The 26,658-nt window shown below is 41.8% G+C and overlaps 2 protein-coding genes across 3 annotated transcripts in view; both read left to right on the forward strand.

Annotated features, from left to right (window-relative positions):
* LOC130488791 (protocadherin gamma-A12-like) overlaps nucleotides 1-26,658 on the forward strand; it is a 358,724-nt gene that overhangs the window by 39,790 nt on the left and 292,276 nt on the right. The gene's annotated exons all lie outside the window — the stretch shown is intronic.
* Nucleotides 10,480-12,876, forward strand: LOC130488795 (protocadherin gamma-A8-like). Its single transcript, XM_056862454.1, has one exon. It carries the CDS (start codon nucleotides 10,480-10,482, stop codon nucleotides 12,874-12,876), a length of 2,397 nt encoding a protein of 798 aa, XP_056718432.1.

Genomic DNA, 26,658 nt, shown 5'->3' on the forward strand with positions numbered 1-26,658 from the left:
GATGTACTTCGCCTTCAGGAGCAGGTTCAAAGATTAGGGTTTTGCTAGATCCAAGCCTGGAGAAGGAAGCCCAGAACGTCTTCGTGGCGTGTGGTGCCTTTAACCAGCTTCAGATGGCATTCCAGTCTTGGCCTTTCCTTGAGAGGTATGATTTGGCCTTTTCTCTGTGCCCTGATTACCTCTGTGTAGTCTGCATGGGGATGTCTTCGAACACAAGAGGGAACTGGTTCCAAATGTGGCAGTAAGGCAGCTAGCAAAAGTGAGTCAGAGGAACCACATCCATTTGGAAGATTTTTGCTGGCTGTTGGTTTGCTCTTATGTCAATTATGTTATTGCCTATATCACTCTACACAGTGTGGGATTATGGTACCTGAAGCACCATCTTCTCCCACATGAACCTGCCTCCTGATTAAGATCATGTTCAGGGACCCTATTGTGAGACCCCCAATGGAAGGATCAAGGAGGGTGAACACCATGGCTGGGTCCTTTCACCAAGACCATCGCTGGGTCCTGTCACCAAGACTATGGAACTCCTTGTTCACTCATTATTACCTAGCACCAGATCTGCAGCCTTTTAGATACTGGTTGAAAACATCTTTTTCCCCCAACCCCTTTGTAATTGGTACTTCTCCTGTTATTATTTTTCTCTCTTAATGAGCCAGTTTTTGTTGTTATTCATGTGCACAACTGCTTGCTTTACATTTTTCTCCATGTGTGTTTTTATTGTTTTGAAATTGATTATTGTAAGCTGAAACTATTTTTCTGGTGAAGCATTTGAAACATAACAGCAATTAACTCACTTTCTCACACTGCAGGGATCTCTAAGGGCCCTATCACAATAACTTTCTTGAAACCCCAAATGTCGAAAACGCATATTGCTAAAAAGTATAGGTTAAACTAAGCCTGTGATAGTAATCTTATGATACAAACCGCATGGTCTTTTTCATCAAACTAGTGTTCTCACAAGCTGTATTTCTAGCAGGTGTACATATGTTGTGAGTATATTTTAATTTTCTCTCCTCTTGTGATACTTTCCTGTGTTTATTTTCAAATTTAGTAGAAACACCATCTTATAAAGAAATTCAAAAGGCTCAGGTTTTCTACTGTGCCATGCAGCCAACATACTGGTAAAGAGTTTTAAAACTCAGGAGAAATGTATAGAGGAAAAGGATATGGAATGTTTAAAATTATGTGTAAAAATTATATGGAGCTATCTTTAATACAAGCATGGATATGTATCTGGAAATGTACATCTTGAAAAGTTGCCCACTTGGGAATAGATGTTAAACAGACTGATAAAAAAGCAGGGAAGTGCTGTTCTCCCAGTGAACTCAAAGTGTCACTGTTGGACAAGATGGGAGTAATACTGGATCAGTAGTGGATTCTCCTGCAGAATTATCCGTCTGTTGTACAGAAGAGGTGAGAGGAAGGAGACGGCTTTGTTTTAAAAGCAGAACTGAAATCCTCGTCCTTTCTCAGGGGTCATCCGGTAATAAGAACTAAATTTCAAAATCTGACTGCCAAGGGATGGAATGTTTACAAATACTGGCATCTGGAAAGGCAGCTCTGAAAATGAGGGTGATGAAAATTAGGCACGCAGAGAGAACCAGTGAGATCAAGAGGCAAGTACTCTTTTTGTGCATATTTTTGCCTTTTTTTTGTCAGGTGAGGTCTGAGCAGGTTCACTATTCAATTTTGGAAGAAACAGAAAAGGGATCTTTTGTGGGGAATATTCCCAAAGATTTGGGATTGGATGCAAGAGAGCTATCAAAGCGCAAGATTAGTGTTTCTTCAGAAAAGCCATATTTCACTCTTAACGAACAAAATGGCAACCTATATGTGAATGAAAGGATAGACCGGGAAGAAATATGTGGGAAATCACCCTCTTGTGTCTTAAAATTAGAAACTGTTGTTCATAATCCTATGAATATTTTCCATATACATGTTTTCATTGATGACATCAATGATAATGCCCCCCATTTCCTAAAAGAAAATATTTTACTTGAAGTGAGTGAATCAAATTTGCCAGGAGCTCGGTTTTCCCTGGGAAATGCTGAAGACAATGACATTGGGATCAACTCCCTCCAGACTTACCAATTGAGCTCAACTCCTTATTTCAAACTAGACATTAAAGAAAGTGAAGATGGTGACAAATATGCAGACATAATATTGCTGAAACAACTGGACAGGGAAAAGGAACACACACTCCACTTGGTCCTTACAGCTCTGGACGGGGGAGAACCAGCAAAAACGGGGACCACAAACATATTGGTAACAGTAATTGATAATAATGATAATATACCTGTTTTTACCCAGGAGGTCTATAAAGTAAGTTTGAAAGAGAATGTACCCAAAGGAACTTCTGTGTTGCAAGTTAAAGCCTCTGACATTGATGAAGGATCAAATGCTGAGATTATTTATTCATTCAACAAAATCCCAGAAAGATTCAGGGAGAAATTCAGCCTGAATCCCCATGATGGAATTATTACACTTACAGAGATTACTGATTTTGAGGAAAGACAAAGTTATGTGATGATAATACAGGCCAGAGATGGAGGCGGTTTAGTAGCGTATTGCAAAGTGGAGATTGTGATCCTTGATGTGAATGACAATCCTCCAGAAGTGGTACTTACTTCTGTATCCAATACAGTTCCTGAAGACTCCATGCCTGGAACTGTTATTGCTTTGCTCAAAGTTCATGACCCAGATTCTGGGGAGAATGGGGAAGTCACTTGCCATCTCAGAGACCTTGTACCTTTCCAGATAGTATCATCATCAGATAATTATTTCAAACTCCTCACAGATAGTTATCTTGACAGAGAAAAGATCTCGGAGTATAACATTACCATTACAGCCACAGACAAGGGCATCCCCCCTCTCTCCAATTACAAAACCATCTCCCTACAGATCTCAGATATCAATGATAATCCTCCAGCCTTTGAAAAGGTTTCCTATACTGCCTATGTACTAGAGAACAACCCATCTGGATCGTCCATTTTCAGTGTCAAGGCCTCTGACCCAGATGAGGACCGCAATGCTCAAATCACTTACTCCATCCTCAAGAGCAACATTGAGGACCTGCCTCTCTCCTCCTACCTCTCTATTAATTCGGAGACTGGCACCATTTATGCGCAGCGCTCCTTCGACTATGAACAATTCCGGGAGTTTCAGATTCAAGTGCAGGCCCAAGATGGAGGCTCCCCTTCCCTCAATAGCAGCACCACAGTGAGAGTGTGTATTCTGGATAGGAATGATAATACTCCGCAGATCCTCTATCCTTCCCAAGGAAGTGAAAGTTCATCTTTGTTTGAGATGGTGCCTTGGTCAGCTGAATCAGGTTATTTGGTGACCAAAGTGGTGGCAGTGGATGCTGACTCTGGACACAATGCCTGGCTCTCTTTCCACCTGCTGCAGGCCACAGAGCCCTCTCTTTTCACCATTGGGTCCCACACAGGAGAGATCAAAATAGCCCGAGCATTACTTGAGAGGGAAGCTGCGAAGCAGAGGCTGGTCATTATGGTGAAGGATAATGGGCAGTTTCCTCTCTCAGCAACTGTGACTCTGAATCTCGTCTTTGCTGAGAACTTCCAGGAGGCGCTTCCGGAAATGAATACCCAACCCAGTGACTCAGACTCTCAGTCTGATCTCCAGTTTTATTTGGTTCTGGCCTTGGCCTTGGTGTCCTTCCTGTTTCTTGTGACAGTAACACTAACTATAATGATGAAACTCCGACGGTCAAGGAACCCCACCTTCCTTCAGTGCTTTATTCCTGATGCAAAGACTGGCACCATTTTCCCTCCCAATTACAAGGATGGAACTTTACCGTATTCATACCAGGTCTGCTTGTCTTCTGAGTCTAGGAGAAACGAGTTAACTTTCCTGCAGCCTACTGTCCAAATAGCAGAAAATATCCTCAGCAGTTTAAACTCCGATAATCCTTCGATGGTCAATGGAATAAACCATTTAGATGTTGAGGCGAATGTAGCCATGGTGAGTTTATTACCTTTTCTTTATAAGTTATTTTTGTATAATATCTTCTGTTTGGCCAACGTTTGTAGTGGAAACTCTTCCACAAAATATATGTACATATAAGCAGGGCAAAATTGATTGAAAAATGTACTAACAGAAAAGAAATAATATTGATGAGCTCGGCCTTGGTTATTCAATGATATGGAAATATGACATAAAGTGAAACTGAGTTTGGTTTCATGGAATAATGGTATAAGGTATGGATGATGCTAAAATAAGAATGAATGGTGGCTTGATACTTAAGGTGTTTTTAAATCTTTGATATTACTTTTTCTCATATTATTTTCTCAGTGCTAATGTTTGGACAGATGCCTAATTTTCACAGAAAAGTTAGCTGCCATGTACCCTAAATTCCATAACTGCAGTTGTATGCGTATTTGGTATGAGTAAAGGTGACATCACATCATGGGGAGAAGTCACATCATGACATTTACTAGGCAGATTATGTTTATGGGGTGGTTTGCCATCGCCATCCCTAGTCATCTACACTTTACCCCAGCAAGCTGGGTACTCATTTTACCAACCTCAAAACCACCTAGAATCATGATGAAAACCCTCTGGAAATCAACAGAAAAAGGAGTTTTAAATCTCTGTAATGTTAACTTGAATTATAAAGTTGCTAGGCTATAAGAAATGGGTCACTGGCTTATAACTTGGCATTGGAATCATTTTTGAATCATTCGTTTAGTAGCATAGTCTGATTTCAAGAATTATCTAGATCTCCTCAGGTTATCCCAGCTAGAGATACCATCACTATTTGGAAGCAGTTTTATGTCTGGGTTTGTTTTTTATAACAGTTGCTGGATTCTACTGCTATGGGAGATGTGTCATTATGGGAAGTATGCAAATTGATTGCTTTACTGGATATTTTTAGACATGGGCCTTTCCTGTGATATGAGGAAATTACATAAATAATAGGGAGAAGACCGTTAATTTTACAATATTTATAACTTCACCATATTTGATTTGAATAGTTGAGAATTGAGTCCGTATTAAGAAGCAAGACAGTGTTTGAGAGAATAATGGAGACCGGCTTATCTTGTAAGAGTGTATTGAATATCTATCTAATGTTGAATCTAGATAATTCACAATGCACTCCTAAGCGGAATGCCTGCGCCGGGCTTAGGAGGCAATGCAGCGACAAAAAAAAATCCATGCAACCTGCAAAAATAAAAGGGGGCATTCCCCAGCCGTAACAGCTCAGGAGGCTGCGTAACTTCGGCCCCACCCCTTGGCCGGTGCCGTAACGCCCCAGGAACGGCTCCTGGGACAGCGTTAGGCCCCAGGAAGGCCTCCCGGGTCACCGCCGCAGCCTTTGCCGGTGTCTGGGCCCAGCGCTGCTGCGGCAGTGGTCAAGAGATCGGCGTCCAGCCCAGCACTTGGGCCACAAACGCCAGCGTGCACTTCCCAGACTCTGGCGCTGTGGGCCCTTGCGTCGGTGTGGGCCTTCGCCGGCCTCCAAAGGCCTTTGGTGAGGGCCGCCGGTGCTAGTCAGGAATGCGCTGTCAAGTCAATAGTTTCATATGTCAAAAAGAAGTGGGTTCTTTTCATCATGTTTGGTGGCTATGTGAGAAGGCTAAGAATTACTGGGATATGATTTACAATGAATTAAGGCTGATATTACAACAAAATATCCCTAAAACAGCAGAAATGATGCTGTTGAGCATAATACCTGATACCATAGTGAACCAGAGACCTTTTTTGATGTATGCTACTACTGCCGCCAGAATGGTATATGCCAGGAGATGGAAAATGACGGATATACCAAATAAATCGGAGTGGATTGAAAAAATGATGGAATTAGTAGAATTGGCAAAACTTACGGCGTCGATAAATCAAAAGGATGATTATGAATTTGCAAAAGAATGGGAGGCATGGTCTAATTATTGTAGAAATGAACTTAAGTGTGATATTAACAAACATATTTTGATCTAATTCAGAGTGGATGTATTGGATATGGATGTTTCTGTTATAATTGAATTAGATAAATAATACAAAGAGAGAAACAATGTAAATTAAAGGATCAGAGGAGGGGAGAGGAGAAGTTAAATAATTATACTTTTTAATATGTGAAATGGAATGTATAATGATTTGGAAAAAATAAAAAAAATTATTAAACAAAAAAGTCAAGTCAATAGTTTCATGAATACATAAGGAAAAGATATTGCACTAGAGATACCACAAACTGAATGGGACTGGATTTGGAGAAATGTTAATATAGGCTAATATCAGTGGATGTGAAGGAAAGCTTTATCAAAATACAATTTATATAGTATCACTTATCAAAGATTTATTCTAACTCCATAGATGTAGGCTGAGGTGTAAGGCTAACAAGGTGGATCTTATTCTTATAATTTGGAGTTGTCCACAGATAGCAAGTTTTTGGTCTATATTATAAATGAGATTTATAATATGACAAGTTATTACCTATGAATACGAAAGAAATATGTTATCTGAGCAGGATGGTGGCAGAATTAGACATCGACATTTTTCTTATCTTGTTAGTAACGGATAAAATTTGTATAGCTGCAAAATGCTATAAAAATAAACAATATATAAATGTAAAATCCACTGTTGATTTATCAATGGTCTGGCTAATACGTCTGATGGGTTTTAGAGAAATGGCCATTGTTCATCATGATGGAATGATAAATTTGGAATGATAAATTTCAGGATAGTGTTGCACTCTGTGTATTTCTGAGTCATATATCATTTAATGAAATCAGTGAGTATTTTTGTATATATCTGTTTGATATTTTGTTGCTAAGTCATAATAGCATGATACATCTGTTTTGTAGCTTTGTAAGTGGATTTGTATGCTAATTAAATGTATGTTTTTAAGATTATAATGATATATAAACTATAAAAAAGCTGGCACAATGTTGGAGGTAAGGGAGGACATAGGTTGTGGGAGGAAGAAGAACAGGAAATCACCCCATGTGGAGGGTCTGTGCCACTGAGAATGAGAACGAACCTGGAAATCACCCCCATCTAGACCTAAAGCATAGGTGGCCCTAGGCAACAAAGTCTTTCAGTTTGAAGAAGTTGTGAGGGCAAAGTAAGACAAATTTGCTCTAAACTCATTGGAAGAAAGGTAGAGTGACATACCATGTTGAAAAAGTCTTCATATTAGGGCTGTTGGAAAAAAATTGTTAAAGTTCGGCTTCGGCAAAATTCAGCCCTTTTAAATTCGGGCTGTGCCGAAATTCGCTGCGAGATCCGGAGTTCTGGGGACAATTCGGGGGGGAAGGACCCCCTCCCGCGCGCCTTCAGGGAAGCCCATGAAGGCGCGCGGGGGGTGCTTTAAACTGATCTGCGCCTAACAGCTGTTAGGCGCAGATCTGTTTCCCCCCCCCGCGCCTTCACGGGGCTTCCCTGAAGGCACACGGGGGGCCCTTTAAACAGATCTGCGCCTAACAGCTGTTAGACGCAGATCTGTTCCCCCCCCCCCCCGCGCGCGCCTTCAGGGACTTCCCTGAAGGCACACGGGGGGGCCTTTAAACAGATCTGCGCCGGCACAGATCTCTTTAAAGGGCCCCCCACGCGCTTTCACAGAAGCCCCGTGAAGGTGTGCAGGGGGGGCAGCCGCCGAATCGCAAATTTGCCGAATTTATTTCCCGAACACCCCAAAGTCAGGGTATTCGGCTCCCCCGTTTCCCGCCTTTTGTTAATTCGGTTCGTCCCAAACCGGAAACTGCCGAATCGGGGGAAATTCGGCTGTTTTTCAGTTCGGAACGAACCGAATCGACAGCCCTACTTCATTTCATACTTTAGTGAATGAACGATGAGCACTGTGATTCAACCCAATAAATCAACCTGCTTTATATGTTGATTCTGCCCCTTTTCAGAATGTCAAAATGAACCTACTAGTGTTGATGTATCGTTGGAGAGGCAGATATTTGACATAACTGAACTTCAAACTTGATTAAATAAACAGGAAAAGACAGATATTAAGCATTTGTCTCTGTTCCATGATAAGAATGTACTCAACTAATACTCAAACTTTTCAAAGGGGTCATCATGCTAGTCTGTGGTAGCAAAGTAAAACAGAAGCCAAGTGGCACCTTTAAGACTAGCTAAGTATATTTCAGTTAAGCTTTGGTAAATCAGACCACACTTCTTCAGAAGCATGTTCTCATGAAAATTTATGCTGGAATAAAATTTGTTAGTCTCAAATATTCCACTTGATTTCTGTTTTAATTAATACTTGAGGAGGCTTACAATTAAACTGTCTGTATTGCAAACTGTCCATGTTCACCAAGCAGTGTACAGAACACCTCCTTATAATTCACATGCTTGAGCATCACATGGAGACTATGCATATAGACTAGTCAATGTCTGAAACTTTAGTCTGTCCCTTCTTTGCTTGTATATTCTCTATGCTGCCCCTCACAATAACCACAACTCCTGCATCATTCCTTTGTCAAATATCATTAGAATCCCACACCCAAAATTTGGCCATCAAGGATCAAACACAGATTAGGAATTGCCCCCCCCCCCAGTTATGGTGCCTATTGGGGATGGCAGCAGAGAGGAGACCCTACATGAACTCATCTGCAAAACAAATACAAATTGAAAACTAGCTACCTTTTTATCCCACTGCACTTTTAAACCCTGAGTTCCTGCTCTGCAGATATGCTGTTAATGCACTGACTGAACAAACCTCAACAAATACTGAACTGAGCGAGCAGCAGCCAGGAAAAGCCCCCACCCAGCTCCACACAACAGCAGTCTTTAAAGCCAGTCTTTCCTCTCCCTTTCCCACCAGAGTGTAGCGGCCTCAGCAGAAGGAAAGACTCTTGCCCAAGCAGAGAGAGCACTAAGAACAGCAAAAGCAGCATCAGCAACCAAATATACTAGGTCAGACCACACCCATCCACCCAGCAGGCTAGCTCCTCATTGGCCAGTGCAAAGGCCTCTGTTGCCCTTCTAAGTCCCTGATTGTCTGTAAGAAGAATCCATCAACCATCTTTCCTTTGCTTCCTCCTTCACTGGCACTGCATGGGTGAGGGTTGTCTCTGCCCATGGGGTGCCTTCCCTTCTCCGCCACCTGCCTTTCAGAGAAGAAAAAGCTGTGCATGTAACACTTTCTAAGGAGAGATTTGCCTGCCAAGTTTCACAAATACGAGGCTGGGACTGTATAGCTGCCCTGCAACTGGTGGTAAGTGAAGAGGCAGGCAGGAAGGGACGGGACATTTGACCCAATGGGCCAGCACCTCCTGCTTTCCTCATGGATAGCTAGCCTTCCCCCACAAGGTCTAGTCCCATACTTGTTTGTATTTTTCACTGCTTTTTCTTGCACTGCTTTTTGTATTCCACACTCTCCTTTCTGCTTTTTTATACCTTACTTTATCAACTGCAGTTCTGTTTTTGATCATTCATTTGACAATGATGCACGTAATGTACATATTTATTTCGTTTCTGGTTTATATGCAAAGAAAGTAAAACATGAGGCTATATCAAGCTGAAGTTATAGCTTTAAATATTGCATCATCCTGAGAAACTAGCAGAAAGAAAGCTCTGATAAGTATAAGCTTATTTATATAATTCCCCATAAAAGATCTTATGTACTTGGACAACATATGTTCATAAATGATAGTGGGCACACAAATTTCCAAATTCTGATACACCAAAGCGCTTCAGAGATTCTGAAATTCAACAAAACTTTGTAAACCTTCTGGCAGAATCTGGTTGGCCACTGTATAAAATGGGATGTTGGATGGCAGAGGCCGCTTGTCTGATCAAGCACTGATCTTATTCTCTTGTGTTCTTAAAGCCTGATAACATTAAATTACATCAGCATATCTGGAAGAAGCTGATAAGATGAAAACACCTTCACATATTGAAAATTACAAAATTAATTCCATCTACATTTCAGGGTAATAGAGGTATATGTGTGGTTTATACTCTAGTTGCATCCTTGTGAGGGTAAGGCTCCAATATTGTACGTTTTTGTGAGAGCTGATCGGTAACTTCTAAGAAATAAGGTGTATAAGGCAGCATAAACATAACCAGGACCATACCATAATTTTACATACTTTCATGCAGAGCCATTTCTAATCTACACAAAGGATGTCAGATATTTTTTCATTACTAAAATTAGGCAATTTTGCCCTGAACCTGTACTGTTGGGGCTTTGAACACATTTCTTTTAGCAAAAGAAGAAGGATTGGTTCACTGAAAATTTAGTCTGTATTTCTATATGTACTTTCCATTTGGTACTCTGGGTGTCACTGTTCACCAATAAGGGAAATTTTCCCCCTAGAAGATCCAGCTAACCAAGCACTGCAGTTGAAGACACAAGAACAAAATAGCAGATAGATCAGACCTGAACTGACGTTACAGGGAATTAAACAAATAATACATCCATTTTAAAAACAACCCAGAGAGACCTCCTTTCCTTGGAGTCAGAACCAGAAGAACAAGAATCCCTTACCTTGCTGCAAGGGGATGGGAGAAATACAGAAGCAATGGAGCAGTATGAACAAAGGAATCCTGCAATACTTAATCACCCTGTTCGTGTGGAAGACAGTTGCTGGGCAGATTCGCTATTCCATTCCTGAAGAGATGCAGAAAGGCTCCTTTGTGGGGAATATTGCAAAGGATCTAGGGATGGACGGAAAACATCTTTCAGAACATGGACTCCGGATCATTACCAGAACAGGTACCATTCAGTATTTTGCTTTGAACTTCAACAGTGGCATTTTACAAACTTCAGAGAGAATAGACAGAGAGGCAATCTGTGGACAGGCAGAAAAGTGCACCTTAAATTTTCAGGTGATTATGGAAAGAAAATTAAAGATTTATGGAGTAGAAGTGGAAATAACAGACACCAATGATAATGATCCTCACTTTCCTCCATGGGAACAGGTCCTTGAAATCAGTGAGGCATCTACATTAGGGTCCCGTTTTGACCTTCCTCGCGCTGAAGATCCAGATCTGGGTATAAATTCAATACAGAGTTACCAACTCACAGGCAGCAGCCATTTTTCTCTGCAAGTCCAAATGGAAGAAAATGGAATTAGACGTGCTGAATTGATGTTGGATAAACTTCTGGATAGGGAAGACAAATCAGTTCATGATCTAATCCTCACAGCTTCTGATGGGGGAGATCCAGTAAGATCCGGCACTGCTCAAATCCACATAATAGTTCTAGATGTCAATGACAATGCTCCAGTTTTCAGCCAACCTCTTTATGAAGCAACTGTCCTGGAGAATATTTCTAAAGGGTCCACAATAGCTACAGTAAAAGCAATAGATCTGGATGACGGTATTTATGGTGAGATAAAATATTTATTCCATACAATTACAAATAAGATTTTTCAAACATTTCTTCTTAATTCTACAACTGGAGAAATAACACTTGGAGGAAAACTCGATTATGAGGATTCTTCTTTATATGAATTTGAGGTACAAGCAAAAGATGGCGGAGGCCTGAGTGACAGATCAAAAGTTGTTATTTTCATTTCAGACTTGAATGACCACGCACCTGAATTAGAGGTATCCTATCTCACCAATGACATCCTTGAGAACTCATCAATTGGAACCGTTGTTGCCATTCTCAATGTGCAAGACGGTGATTCCGGAGTTAATGGGGAGGTCACATGTTCAGTAGACCCAAACATCCCTTTTCGGCTGAAAAAATCCATGGATAACTTTTACAGTTTGGTGACAGATGATATCTTGGATAGAGAGAAAGTGGCATCCTACCGTATCACCCTCACAGTTACTGACCATGGGATTCCTCCTCTTTCTACAGCCATAGTGATAGCTCTAAGCCTTGTAGACGCAAATGACAATCCTCCCCTCTTTGCAGAATCTGCCTACACATCTTATCTCCTGGAGAATAATCTGAGAGGGGCGTCTATCTTTTCCTTGAGAGCAGATGATCCTGACTGGGAAGAGAATTCCAGAATAACATATTCTATCACGGAAGGACTTGATCAATCCCTTCTCTCATCATACCTCTCCATTAATTCTGAAACTGGAGTTGTCTATGCATTGAGCTCTTTTGATTATGAAGAAGTGCGGGAGATCAGTTTCTGGGTTAAGGCCCAAGATGGAGGCTCCCCACCACTCAGCTCCAACGTCTCAGTGAGTCTCTTAATTTTAGATCAGAATGATAATGCCCCCCTAATCTTGTACCCTTCTAGCCCCACTGATGGCTCCACTGGAGTAGAGCTAGCCCCTCGCTCTTCTGAGCCTGGCTACCTGATCACTAAGGTGGTGGCGGTGGATGCAGACTCTGGCCAGAACTCCTGGCTCTCCTATCAGTTACTCAAGGCCACAGAGCCAGGGCTCTTCACCATAGGACTCCATACTGGAGAGATCAGGACAGCCCGTTTCTTTCTGGACAAGGATGCTCTCAAGCAAAGCCTGGTGGTTTTAGTGAAGGACAATGGGCAGCCCCCTTTCTCTGCCTCCGTCACGGTCACTGTGGTGCTGGCCAACAGCATTCCTGAAAGCCTCTCTGATATTAGCAGCATCTCAGCTCCTGCAGATCCCCAGTCGGACCTCACCTTCTACCTGGTGGTTGCTGTGGCCTTTGTCTCCTGCTTGTTTTTCACCTTCCTGCTTGTGTTATTGGCACTCAGACTTCACAGATGGAGAAATTCTCAGTTGTGTGCTTCTGGGAGTATGAATTTCAGTGGCGTCCCTGTTTCCCAGTTTGTGGGGATTGATGGAGTCCGAGCTTTTCTTCACTCTTATTGCCAAGAAGTTTCTCTCACCACAGACTCTAGGAAAAAACAGTTTAATAATCAGCAGACTTGTGACACTAATGACCCTATCCTACCTTTTGAAGATTTAAATATTAACAATGGAGACCAAATAGTCCAGGTGAGTTGATGAATGTGATTTTCTTTTATTGTATCTCTGTTTATTAATCTTGGCATGGATTTCTCAATGGGTTGTTCTGTTAGGTACTTTGAAAGTCATGAGAAAATCTCTGTGTGTCTGTTCCTATTCATAGAGATTTGTCTGTGGATTTCTTTGAATTGGTTTTGGAAATTAATCAGTAACAACTCACTTTATCTCATGATGAAGTGCGCATGAACTAAAAGGTTTTTCAGTAGTCCCTTGTTGCTCCCAGAAGGTTTTGTAAATAATATTAAGTAAATTTACAAAAGTAAAATCATCTTGTATTGTTGTCAAAGCACTCCACATCCATTACCTTTTTGCAATTCTTAGTGAGTTGCTAAGTAGGTGGGTTTTTATTATTTTTTATTGCAAATCAAGAGCATAACAGTGTCTACTTTTATTTTTTATTTTAATCATTAGTTAATTTTCTGGAGCTGATCTTGTATCGAAATAAATTTTGTTGATGAGTTTGACAGGTGGGGGGACAGTAAACAGAAATTCATCCCAGATAAGACTGAGGTGCTATTTGTGGATTATAAAGATGTTGGGCATTCGTAGAGTAAACTTGTATTGAACAAAACTTCACTTCCTCTTCAGGTTCAGGTTTGCAGCTTGGGGTGCTGCTAGATCCAAGCCTAGAGATAGAAGCACAGATCTTCTTTGTGGTATACAATGCCTTTAACCAGCTTCAGATGGTGTGTCTGTTGAGACCTGTCATTGAGAGGGGTGATTGGATTTCCATGCCTTGATTACATTGCTAACTGTGATGTAGTTTGCATAGGGCCACCTTTGAAGGCTGTTCAGAAGATTCAACTGGTTGAGGATGTACCAGTAAGGCTCTTGCAGGAGTCAGTTATAAGGACCACATCTTATCCATTTTGAAAGATTTTTGCTGGTTGTTGACTTGTTTTTATACCGGTTACTACCTACATTAGTCTATGTTGTCTGAAACTATGGTATCTGAAGGAATATCTTCTCCCACATGACTCTACCTACTGCTTAGGATCATGTTCATGGGTCCTACTCTGAGTGCCCCCAATGGAAGAATCAAGGAGGGTGAGCACCAGAGATGGGGCCATTTATGTTCTGGCACCAAGGTTATGAAATGCCTTGTCCAGTTAATCACCTAGGCCATTTATGCTTGGTAATTAGCAGCACGTTCCAGGCTGAAGTGCGCAACATTTTTTTTTTTTAGTGTTTCACGCTGAACCTTCATTCAGAAAGAAACTGCAAAGCCGGCACATACCTGTTTCGCATTTCTTAAGAGCCCCTTTAATGCGACCTTTTATGTTTGCTCCGCCCCTGCCTCGAAGCATTTACAGAAGGAACCATGAAAAATCACAAACGCAGCTTAGCTATGTAAACGACCATTGCCAATGGCTATGCGAAGGAAGGAGCAGGCGAGTGGGGGTGTGTGGAATTTCTCCTTTTGCAACAGGACCGTGAATAGGTATTTTAAAGATCACATTTAAAAAAGAGCTTTGAGCAAGCATCAAAATTGACCCTGCATAAATGGCCCTAGAACCAGATTTGCAGTCTTTTAGCCTTTGTGTGAAAACACCTTTATTTTCCCAAGCCTCATTGTAATTTTATCTGCTGTCTCCTGCCTTTCTGTTCTTGCTGATGGATTTTTTTTAAATATGATGGTGTTTTTCTTTGTTTTACTTTTACCTGTTTTCAATAATTTGTTCAGATTTTTTTATATGCTGGACTTTGTACTGTCTTCATTTTTCTATGTGCTTTTATTGTTTTTAAATTGATTATGGCATGTGAGCAATATTGGTACATGATTTTAGGAAATATGGTGATAGATTATACCTTGAGAGGGAAAGTAAAACCAAACAGCCGAGTCTCCTCAACAATAATAAACTTTAGTGATCCCTGGCACTAAGACCATCTGGATGGCCTCAACCAGAGCCAGGGGGTTTTCGGCCCTTGCCCTGACCTGGTGGAAGTCTAATGAGACTTGTGCCCTGTGGGACTTGGCCCAGTTGTGCAGGGCCTGCAAGACAAAGAAGTTGTACCAGGCCTATGGTTGAGGACAGCTATGGTAAGACATGTTAAGTTGGCCTCACATCCCTTCCCCTTTCCCCTTCTGTCTTTCCCTTCCCTTTTTCCTTGTCCCTTCCTTTTCTCCCTCCATCTTCCCTTTCCCTTCCTTTCTTTTTGTGTTTTCCTTCCATTATCCTTCTGTCTCCACCTGCTTGAAATAAACAACATCAGTTTGGACTGTTGGCCTTCTTATTTTTAATTTTTTATACATATTTATCTATTTTAGATAATAATGTTGGCCTTCCTATTGTTATCTGGGATTATGGCCACCAGTTGAAACATCCTTCCTAAGGGAAATAATTGATGGCACCTCCTGTATGAAAATGTAGTAAAATTGGTCCAGTTTTAATTGTATTTTGTATTATTTATATATTTATGTATGATGTTAGCTGTCCTGAGCCTGGGGGAGGGCATGGTATAAATAAAATAATTTATTATTATTAATATTACTACTACTGCTATTATTATTATTATAACTGTATTTCTGATAAGTGTACATAGGCTCTAGGTATATTAATTTTAATTATCACTCCTCGTGCTCCATTGATGTGCTTATTTTAAAACCTATGGAAATAACATACGTTACCAATAAAGTGAAAAGCGTCATATTCTCTTCCGTGTGCACTGCGACCAACATACTATCAAAGTGTTATAAAAATAGAGTGGAAGTGTACAGAGGAAAATAAGTCTATGGGTCTATCTTTAATAAAAGCATCTGAAATGCATCTTTAATAAGTCTATGGGTCTATCTTTAATAAAATGCATCTGAAAATGTACATCTGGAGAAGTTGTCCACTTAGGGGAATCCCATATTAAAGAGACTGATTCAAAAAAAGCAGGGAAGTGCTGTTGTCCTAGTGAACTCAGGGTGTCGCTGTTGGACAAGATGGGAGTAATACTGGATCAGCAGTGTAGACTGCAAAATTCTTCAATCTGTTATACAGAAGAGGAGAGAGGAAGGAGACGGCTTTCTTTTAAAAGCTCCTCCAGAACTGAAATCTCTTCCTTTCTCAGGAGCCCTCAGGTAATAAGAACTAAATTTCAAAATCTTACTGCCAAGGGATGGAATGTTTATAAATACTGGCATCTGGAAAGGCAGCTCTGAAAATGAGGGTGCTGGAAATTAGACATGCAGAGAGAACAAGGGAGATCAAGAGGCAAGTACTCTTTTTGTGCATATTTTTGTCTTTTTTCTGTCTGGTGAGGTCTGAGCAGGTTCACTATTCACTTCTGGAAGAAACAGAAAAGGGATCTTTTGTGGGGAATATTCCCAAAGATTTGGGATTGGATGCTAAAGAGCTATCAAAGCGCAAGATTAGTATTTCTTCAAAAAAGCCATATTTCACTCTTAATGAACAAAATGGCAACCTATATGTGAATGAGAGGATAGACCGGGAAGAAATATGTGGGAAATCAGCCTCGTGTGTCCTAAAACTAGAAGCTGTGGTGCATAATCCTATGAACATTTTCCATATACATGTTTTCATTGATGATATCAATGATAATGCCCCCCAATTCCAAGAAGAAAATATCGTACTTAAAGTGAGTGAATCAAACACACCAGGAGCTCAGTTTTCCCTGGGAAATGCTGAAGATGATGACATTGGGGTCAACTCCCTCCAGACATACCAGTTGAGCTCCACTCCTTATTTCAAACTAGATGTTAGAGAGAGTGAAGATGGTGAAAAATATGCAGACTTAATATTGCTGAAACAACTGGACAGGGAAAAGGAACACACACTCCACTTAGTTCTTACAGCTCTGGATGGAGGAGAACCTGCAAAAACTGGAACCACCAACATAGTGGTAAGAGTTCTTGATGTTAATGACAATATGCCTATCTTCACCCAAACAGTCTATAAGGTAAGCTTGAAAGAGAATGCACCCAAAGGAACTTCTGTGCTGCAAGTTAAAGCATCTGACATTGATGAAGGATCAAATGCTGAAATTATTTACTCATTCAACAAAATCCCAGAAAGATTCAGGCAGAAATTCAGCCTGAATCCCCATGATGGAGCAATTACGCTTAAGGAGATGATTGATTATGAGGAAAAACAAAGTTATATGATGACAGTACAGGCCACTGATGGAGGTGGTTTAGTGGCATATAGCAAAGTGGAGATTGTGATCCTTGATGTGAATGACAATCCTCCAGAAGTTGTACTTACTTCTGTATCCAGTACAATTCCTGAAGACTCCATGCCTGGAACTGTTACTGCTTTGCTCAAAGTTCATGACCCAGATTCTGGGGACAATGGAGAAGTCACTTGCCATCTCAGAGGCCTTGTACCTTTCCAGATAGTTTCATCTTCGGATAGTTACTTCAAGCTCCTTACAGATAGTTATCTTGATAGAGAAAAGATCCCGGAGTATAATATTACAATCACAGCCACAGACAAGGGCACCCTTTCTCTCTCCACGTACAAAACCATCTCCCTGCAGATCTCAGATATCAATGATAACCCTCCAGCCTTCGAAAAGTCTTCCTATACTGCCTATGTACCAGAGAACAACCCATCTGGAGCATCCATTTTCAGTGTCAAGGCCTCTGACCCAGATGAGGATCGCAATGCACAAATCACTTACTCCATCCTCAAGAGCAACACTGAGGATGTGCCTCTCTCCTCCTACCTGTCCATTAATTCTGAGACTGGCACCGTTTATGCACAGCGCTCCTTCGACTATGAGCAATTCCGGGAGTTTCAGATTCAAGTGCTGGCCCAAGATGGAGGCTTCCCATCCCTCAATAGCAGCACCACAGTGAGAGTGTGTATCCTGGATAGGAATGATAATACTCCGCAGATCCTCTATCCTTCCCAAGGAAGTGAAAGTTCGTCTTTGTTTGAGATGGTGCCTCGGTCAGCTGAATCAGGTTATCTGGTGACCAAAGTGGTGGCAGTGGATGCTGACTCTGGACACAATGCCTGGCTCTCTTTCCACCTGCTGCAGGCCACAGAGCCCTCTCTTTTCACCATTGGGTCCCACACAGGAGAGATCAAAACAGCCCGAGCATTAATGGAAAGGGAAGCTGCGAAGCAACGGCTGGTCATTATGGTGAAGGATAATGGGCAGTCTCCTCTCTCAGCAACTGTGACTCTGAACCTCGTCTTCGCTGAGAACTTCCAGGAGGCTCTTCCGGAAATGAACACCCAACCCAGTGACTCAGACTCTCAGTCTGATCTCCAGTTTTATTTGGTAATGGCCTTGGCCTTGGTATCCTTCCTATTCCTTGTGACAGTAACACTGACCATTATGTTGAAACTTCAGCGGTCAAGGCACCCCACCTTCCTTCAGTGCTTTATTCCTGATGCGAAGACTGGCGCCATTTTCCCTCCCAATTATGAGGAAGGAACTTTACCGTATTCATACCAGGTCTGCTTATCTTCTGAGTCTAGGAGAAACGAGTTAACTTTCCTTCAGCCCTCTGTCCAAATAGCGGAAAATATCCTCAGCAGTTTAAACTCCGATAATCCTTCTATGTTCAATGGAAAAAACATTTTAGACAGTGAGGCAAATGAGGGCATGGTGAGTTTATTACCTTTTCTTTATAACTTAATTTTATATGCTATATTCTGTTTGATAAATGTTTGTACAAGAAACTAATGCACAAAATATATGTACATATAAACAAGGCAGAATAGACTGAAAAAGTTTATATGAGCTAACCGAAAAGAAATAACATCAAAAATGAATAAGCTCAGATTTGATTATTCGGTGATGTGTGAATATGATATAAAGTGACACTTTGAGCTTGGTTTTTTGGAATAACAATAGTAAGTACAGATGCTGCTAAAATGACTCCATGAATGATGGCTTTATACCTGAGATTTATAGGAATATTTGATGTTGTCCTTATCATATTATATTCTTACTGCTGATATTTTGACTGATACGTAATATTTCCAGAACAGTTAATTGGCATATATCCAATTTTCTCAATTAAGTCCCAGTAGGCAATCTATGCATAATTCCTGTGAAGTGCCATTGAATTCAGTGGGGCTCACTTCTGAGTTGCAGTTAGGCAACACATTTTTTTCCTTAATTTTGTTCAGGTGTTCAAAAAGACATGACTGTCCATTGCAGTATAAAATGATGAGTGATATTCAAACTCCATTGCCTGGGCAAGCTCAGTAATAATAATAATAAATAAATAAATTTTATTTGCTGCTAATATGCCAGATAAAACAAAGGCAAGCTCAGTAACAGAAACCTACTTTTTTAAAAGAGAGTTGTCAAGTTAAGACTAGAAATAGTTTGTATTCCTGTTTGGAAAAAAAAAACCATAATGGCAGTGGAATGAGGCTGTTTCAGTACCTTCTGCTCTGTGTGTGACAAAAGAAGAAAGTGGTTTAATTTGCACCATCTTGTTCATTGTTGAGATGCTACTGTTTGTTCATTTCATCATCCATTTCAGCTTTTACAAAGTCAATTCCTAACCCCAGTGATAGGGCTGTCAAAAAAAAAAATTCGGTACAGTTCGGATTCGGCCGAATTTGGCCCTTGTGGGTTCGGTACGTGCCGAAGTCCGAACTCCCCCACTTCGGGTCCGTTCAATTCGGCGGGAATTCAAAGTTCGGGAAAAAAAATTCGGCCGAATAAAGCCATTAAAAACACAACCGCGCCTTTCCGCGGCTCTGGGGGGGGCATTTTTGGGCTTAGAGGTCCCAAACTTTCAGCAGAGCTTCAAAGGACGTATATTGAAAGACTCCCCAAGTTTTGTAAAGATTGGGTCAGGGGGGGCTGAGATATGGGCCCTGAAAGGGGTCCCCCCCACCCTTAATGTGGATCTCTCCGCAGAGCTTGCCGCCCACGCACAAAGCTCCCCGCCGGACAAACAGCTGATGAGAGCAAGGGCGGGGCAGGTGCTAAGAACTTTGCAAAGCAACACAACTGCAGAGCAACCCCTTTGCAAATATGCAAAGGGCGGGGCAGGTGTGAAGAATTTTGCAAAACAATACAACTGCAAAGCAACACAAGCACGCAATGCAAAACCTTTGCAACAGTGCATAGCAACACCTGACACCTGGGAGTTTGCATACCATGGAAAGGGACAGAGGCAGCTAGCTATGCATAATGAGCAGGAGGGGGTGGAATGTCTCCTTTTGCATTGGACTTGGGACCAGGCAGATGCATTCTTTAAGTCACCATTTGAAAACCAGTTTTGAGCAAGCATCAATAACCTAACTGATCTTATGAATGAGGAAAAACCTGAAGAATAAAAATGAAGCCCCCCTCAAACCAGGGAGAGAGAGACTGGAGGGGGAACACACACCCCAGGCAGAACCGGCAAAAGCCCCCTTTGGCTTCCCCCCCCCCACAGAAACTGCTCCCTCCCCACACACACACACAGACTCTGCTTTCCCCCACACACACACACAGAAAAGAAAAAATATAGATTAAAGCCCCCAAAGGGGTCTTACTGTGGTTGTCTTCTGTTCCAGCAGGAGGGGCTGGGAGGCTGGGTAATCCAATATGATTCCATTTGTATCCAATATAAGATCCATATGTATGCATCTCTCGAGGGTGATCCATTCATCCCAATAGGGGAAAGGGGAAAGCCCATATATCGGGGGGGGCCCTGACCCAATGTTTACAAAACTTGGGTGGTCTCTTAAAAAGCCTTGACTGAAGCTCCGCCGAAAGTCGGATCGGCACACCCAAAAATGCGCCCCCTGCAGCCATGGAAAGAGAAAAGGGGGGGGGAGCCAATATTTCAGCCCCCACTGAACCCATCTTTACAAAACTTGGGTGGTCTCTTAAGAGGGATTCTCTGAAGCTATGACAAAAGTTTGGGGGCTGAACCCCCAAAAAAGCGCCCCCTGCAGCCACGAAAATGGAAAAGGGGGGAGAGGAAAAAGGGGTGGAGCCCATATCTCGGGGGGGCCTGACCCAATGTTTACAAAACTTGGGGGGTATCTTAAGAAGCCTAGTCTGATGCTCCGCTGAAAGTTTGGGGTCGGCACACCCAAAAATGCGCCCTCTGCAGCCATGAAAAGAAAAAAGGGGGGGAGCCCATATCTCGGGACCCCCTGACCCAATGTTTACAAAACTTGGGTGGTCTCTTAAAAAAACCTGTCTGAATATCCCCTGAAAGTTTGGGGTCGGTACCCCAAAAAATGCGCCCCCTGCAGCCACGGAAAGGAGCGAATGTGCACAAGCACCCCCTCACACACACATGAGGATTTCCCTCTCTCTCTCTCTTTCCCCGGCCGGCCGCACATCAGCTGATTCCTCCAGCACTCAATCCTGACTGATTGGCCAGAAGAAGACCCAGCTTGGCCACCGATTGGCCGGGGGAGGAGAATGCTGCTTACTGACGGTTATGCTGCTTACTGACGGCCGAATTGGCCGAATTTATTCGCCGAACTCCCGAACTCGCTGAATTCGGCCCCCCCGGTTGCCCGCCAGTTTTGAGTTCGGATCCGTCCGAACTAAAAACCGCCGAATCAAGGGAAATTCGGCTGATTTTCAGTTCGGGCCGAACCGAATTGACAGCCCTACCCAGTGACATGAGATATTATGCTAAAACAGTTTTATTGCTGATTATTCCTTGTTACTTCCTTTATGTAACAGGCATAAAATGGTCTTATTGGATCCAAATCTCTGGTTATCAAAGTGGTAGGCCTACAGTGTTTATTTTGAACCATGATCATTTACTCAGCGGACACCATTTCTAGTTGGCTTGTTAACAATAACAGTAGCACCATTAAGTAATCCAGGACAAACATATTACATTGGTAAAAACATGTACTAACATAGTAGAGAATTACAACCGTTATGCCTTTTCTTTTAAAAAAAATGCCTGTGCATTATTATTATTATTAATATTATTATATAGACCACAATCCACATTCTGTACTGAAGAGTACATTCCACATGTTTCCATGCATGAATGACTTTGTTGAAATGGAGTCAGTATTAAGAAGCAAGGCAGAGTCTGAGAGAATGATAGAGACCAGTTTATCTTATGAGAGACTATTGAATACTTTCATGAATATATGGGGAAAAGATATTTCACAAGAAACAGCACAAGCAGAATGGGACTGGATATGGAGAAATGTTTGGTCAAGATTAATATCAATGAATGTGAAGGATCACTATAAAAATATGATTTCAGTGGTATCTTACATCATATCACTTACCAAAGATTTATTCTAATTCCTTAGATGTAGGTTGGAGGTGTCAGGCCAACACAGCTGATTTTATTTTGGAGTTGCCCACAAATTAAAAGTTTTTGGTATATATTATAGATTAGATTTATATTATGACAGGTTTTTTATTATAGTTTATTAGGTGAGCAAAAGGGAAGGTGGCAGAATTAGGCATGGATATTTTCCTTAACGTGTTAATAACAGCTAAAGTTTGTATAGCAGCAATGGGATTTAATAGCAGCAATCCACTGTTGATTGAAGAATGGTATGGAATGTTGTTTATGATAAAATTGACATATTATGCAAAGTCTAAAGACCTGGCTAATATACTTCTGATAGATTTATAGAGAAACAGTCCGTGCTCATCATGTACTGGAATGATAAAGTTCAGGATACCCTTGCACCCTATGTGTTTCTGAGTCATATATATCTAAGCTGTTTTAGTATCTATGTGTTCGATATTTTATTGGTAAGTCATAATAGCATGATGTACCTATTTCATAGTTTTGCAAATGTATTTGTATACTAATTAAAAGGTTTTTAAAGATTGTACTGATATAAAAAGTATTGATTTTTTAAAAAGCAGCACAGAGCTTGATGCAGTTGAGGGGTACATGGCATGTGGGTGGGGGAAGAATGGGAAATCATCCCATGCAAAGGATCTCTGCCACTGCAAATGAGAACAAACCAGGGAATCTGCCTCATGCTAAAGGGACCTAAGATGCATAGGTGGCCTTAGGCAAGCAAGAAGGAAGGTAGAGTGGACATACCATGTTTAAAAGGTTTTCATGTGATACTTCAGTGAATTCATGATGAGCACTGTGATTCAACCCAATAAATCTACCTGATCCATATGTTGTCCACCCCTTTTCAGAATGTCAAAATAGGCCTACTAGTGTTGATGTATCATTGGAGTGGCAGATATTTGACATGACTGAACTTCATACTTGAGTATATTGTGTGTGTGTAAAGTGCCGTCAAGTCGCAGCTGACTTATGGCGACCCCTGCAGAGTCCCCCTTGGAGGTCTCCCAAGTACCGACACTGCTTAGCTTCCGAGATCTGATGAGATCGGGCTATATATACCATTCCACATCTAACATGAGTATATTAAAGGTTAGGAAAAGACAGACATTCTGTGTGTGTGTTCCATTATTTGAATTTCTTCCATTAATATATAAAATTTATTTGAATTTCTTCCACTAAGATATAAAATCTGCTCTACACTGCATTGGTACCTGGAGTATTGTGTGCACTTCTGGTGGTCTCACTGTAAAAACGATGTGGACAGAATTGAGCGAGTGCAGAGGAGAGCATCGAGGATGATCAGGGGCCTGGAGACCAAACCCTATGAGGAAAGGCTGAGGGAGTTGGGATTGTTTTGTCTGGAGAAGAGGGGGTTGAGGGGGGGGGGACATGATTGCTCTCTTTAAGTATTGGAAGGGCTGGGACTTAGAGGAGGGCAGGGAGCTGTTCCTATTGGCAGCAGAGGATAGGACTCGCAATAATGGGTTTAAATTGCGGGCGGAAAGGTACCGGCTGGATATTGGGGGGGGGGGGGGGAATTTACAATAAGAGTTGTTCGACAGTGGAATCAGCTACCTAAGGAGGAGGTGAGCTCTCCCTCACTGGCAGTCTTTAAGCAGAGGCTGGACAAGCACTTGTCAGGGATGTTCTAGGCTGATCCTGCATTAAGCAGGGGGTTAGACTAGATGGCCTGTATAGCCCCTTCCAACTCTAAGATTCTATGAAAAGTTTCAGAAGGGTATCATGTTAGTTTGTTGTAGCAAAGTAAAACAGAAATAAGTGGCGCCTTTAAGATTAGCTAAGTTTATTTCAGCTTGAGCTTTCGTGAGTCAGACCTCACTTCTTCAGATGCATGCTCTGCCTCATAAAAGCTCATGTTGGAATAAACTTGGTTGGTCTCCAGGAAGCCACTTGATTTATTTTACGTATTATTTAAAATATTAGTCAGATTAATGTTTTATTATTTCAATGTGTTTTCTGTACTTGTGGGATTTAAAATATGTACATGTAGCAATTTTTGAAGTCAATATTTCAAAGATATTACATGTGGAATGTCCCCACACCCCTGCACATTTTAAATTAAAATGCAAAAAAAATATTTTGACCATTGGAGTCAATCTGGTCATAGTGAGTAGTCATGTGACTTTTTCATAGGTATGATGAAGTTAATGTGAGTTGAATGGTTGAAGTTAATGTGAGTTAAATGTTGGTGATTGTGAACTTTTCCATTACTGCTGAGGAATTATGCACAAACTTTCACTTATTGCACAGTTTTGTATTATTAATAGATGCTTGTTTGCATTGCAAGAGCCTAGTACTATTTATCTCCTCAACCTCCAAGTACTAGCTGGAGATCTGCTATTACAACTGATCTCCAGTTGATAGAGATCATTTCCCCTGGAGAAAATGGCCGCTTTGGCAATTGGACTCTATGGCATTGAAGCCCCACCCTTCCCCAAACCCCGCCCTCCTCAGGCTTCACCCAAAAAATCTCCCATTAGTGATGAAGAGGGACCTGGCAACTCTATATGCCATTAATGCACTGACTGATCGAATCTCAACAAATACTGAACTGAGCGAGCAGCAGCCAGGAAAAGCCCCTACCCAGCTCCACACAACAGCAGTCTTTAAAGCCAGTCTTTCCTCTCCCTTCCTCAGCAGAGTGTAGCGGCCTCAGCAGAAGGAAAGACTCCTGCCCAAGCAGTGAGGAACGACTCCTCCTATATTAAGAACAGCAAAAGCAGCACTAGCAACCAAGTCCACTAGGCCTGACCATGCCCATCCACCCAGCAGGCTACCTCCTCATTGGTCGGGGCAGAAGTCTCTGTTGTCCCTGATTGGCTGTCAGAAGAATCGGTCAACCAGGCCTGTCCATATTTCCTTTGCTCCCCCCAGGACTCTTACTGCTCCACTATCACTCCACAACCACGATTTCTCTCTGACCATAGAGTGAACACATGAACACATGAAGCTGCCTTCTACTGAATCAGACCCTTGGTCCATCAAAGTCAGTATTGTCTACTCAGACCAGCAGCGGCTCTCCAGGATCTCAGGCAGAGGTCTTTCACATCACCTACTCACCTAGTCCCTTTAACTGGAGATGCCGGGGATTGAACCTGGGACCTTCTGCATGCCAAGCAGATGCTCTACCACTGAGCCACAGCCCCTCTCCCCTACCTTCCCCTCTCCACCACCTGCCTTTCCAAGAAGAAAAAGCTCTGCATGTGACACTTTCTAGGGAGAGATTTGCTTCCGAGTTGAACAAGAATGCGACTCAGACCATACAGCTGCCCTGTGCCACCCCTCTGGCTGGTGGTAAGTTAAGAAGCAGGCAGGAGGGGACGGGACCGCTGAGCTTGGTGGGGCAGTGCCCATTTAACCCAATGGGCCAACATCTACTGGTTTCCTCATAGATAGCTCTTCTTCCCCAGCAGGTCTAATCCCATACTTGTTTGTAATTTTTTACTCTTTTTTTCCTGCACTGCTTTTTGTATTCCATTCCCCTTTCTGCGTTTTTATGCTCCCTGTTATCAACTGCTGTTCTGTTTCTGATAATTCATTTGACAATAACACATGTAATATACATATTTCTTGCATAGAATCATAGAGTTGGAAGGGACCACCAGGGTCATCTAGACCAACCCCCTGCACATTGCAGGAAATTAACAACTACCTCCCCCCCCCACATCCCCAGTGACCCCAACCCTCCCCCCGCCATGCAGGATCCCACAATCAAAGCACTCCCGACAGATGGCCATCTAGCCTCTGCTTAAAGACCTCCAAAGACGGGGACTCCACCACCCTCCGAGGCAGCACATTCCACCATCGAACAGCCCTCACCGTCAGAAAGTTCTTACTAATGTTTAGGTGGAATCGCTTTTCTATTAGCTTAAATCCATTACTCTGTCCTAGTCTCTGGAGCAACAGAGAACAAGCTAGTTTCCTCATTCTTATCTGGTTCATGTGCAAAGAAAGTAAAACATGAAGTTATTGCTCTTGTTAATAGCTTTAAATATTGCATCGTCAAGAGAAAAGAGCAGAAATAAAGCCCTCATAAGTGTAAGCTTATTTTATATTAATTCCCCATAGTAAGGTGTATAAAGCAACATAAACATAATTAGGACAATACCATAATTTTACATACTTTTATGCAGATCCATTTCTAATCTACACAAAGGATCAGTCAGATTTTTTTAAAATACTAAAATGAGGCAAATTCACCCTGAACCTGTACTGTTGAGGCTTTTCTTTTAGTAAAAGAAGAAGGATTAGTCTGTGGAAAATTAGTCTACATTTCATGTATGTAGTTTCCATATGATACTCTGGGTGTCACTGTTCACCAATAAGGGAAAATTTTCCCCTAGAAGATCAAGCTAACCGCCAAGGCGCTGCAGTTGAAGACACAAGAACAAAATAGCAGAGAGATCAGACCTGAACTGACGTTACAGGGATTGATACAAATACAACATTTATTTTAAAAATAACCCAGAGGGACCTCCTTTCCTTGGAGTTAGAACCAAAAGAACAAGAATCCCTTACCT

This window comes from Euleptes europaea, chromosome 17 (assembly GCF_029931775.1).
Source record: "Euleptes europaea isolate rEulEur1 chromosome 17, rEulEur1.hap1, whole genome shotgun sequence".
In the NCBI taxonomy this organism is placed as follows: Eukaryota; Metazoa; Chordata; class Lepidosauria; order Squamata; family Sphaerodactylidae; genus Euleptes; species Euleptes europaea.

Excerpts from the sequence above, each read along its gene's own strand:
- LOC130488795 (XM_056862454.1), top strand. The coding sequence starts at position 10,480 with ATGGGAGAAATACAGAAGCAATGGAGCAGTATGAACAAAGGAATCCTG.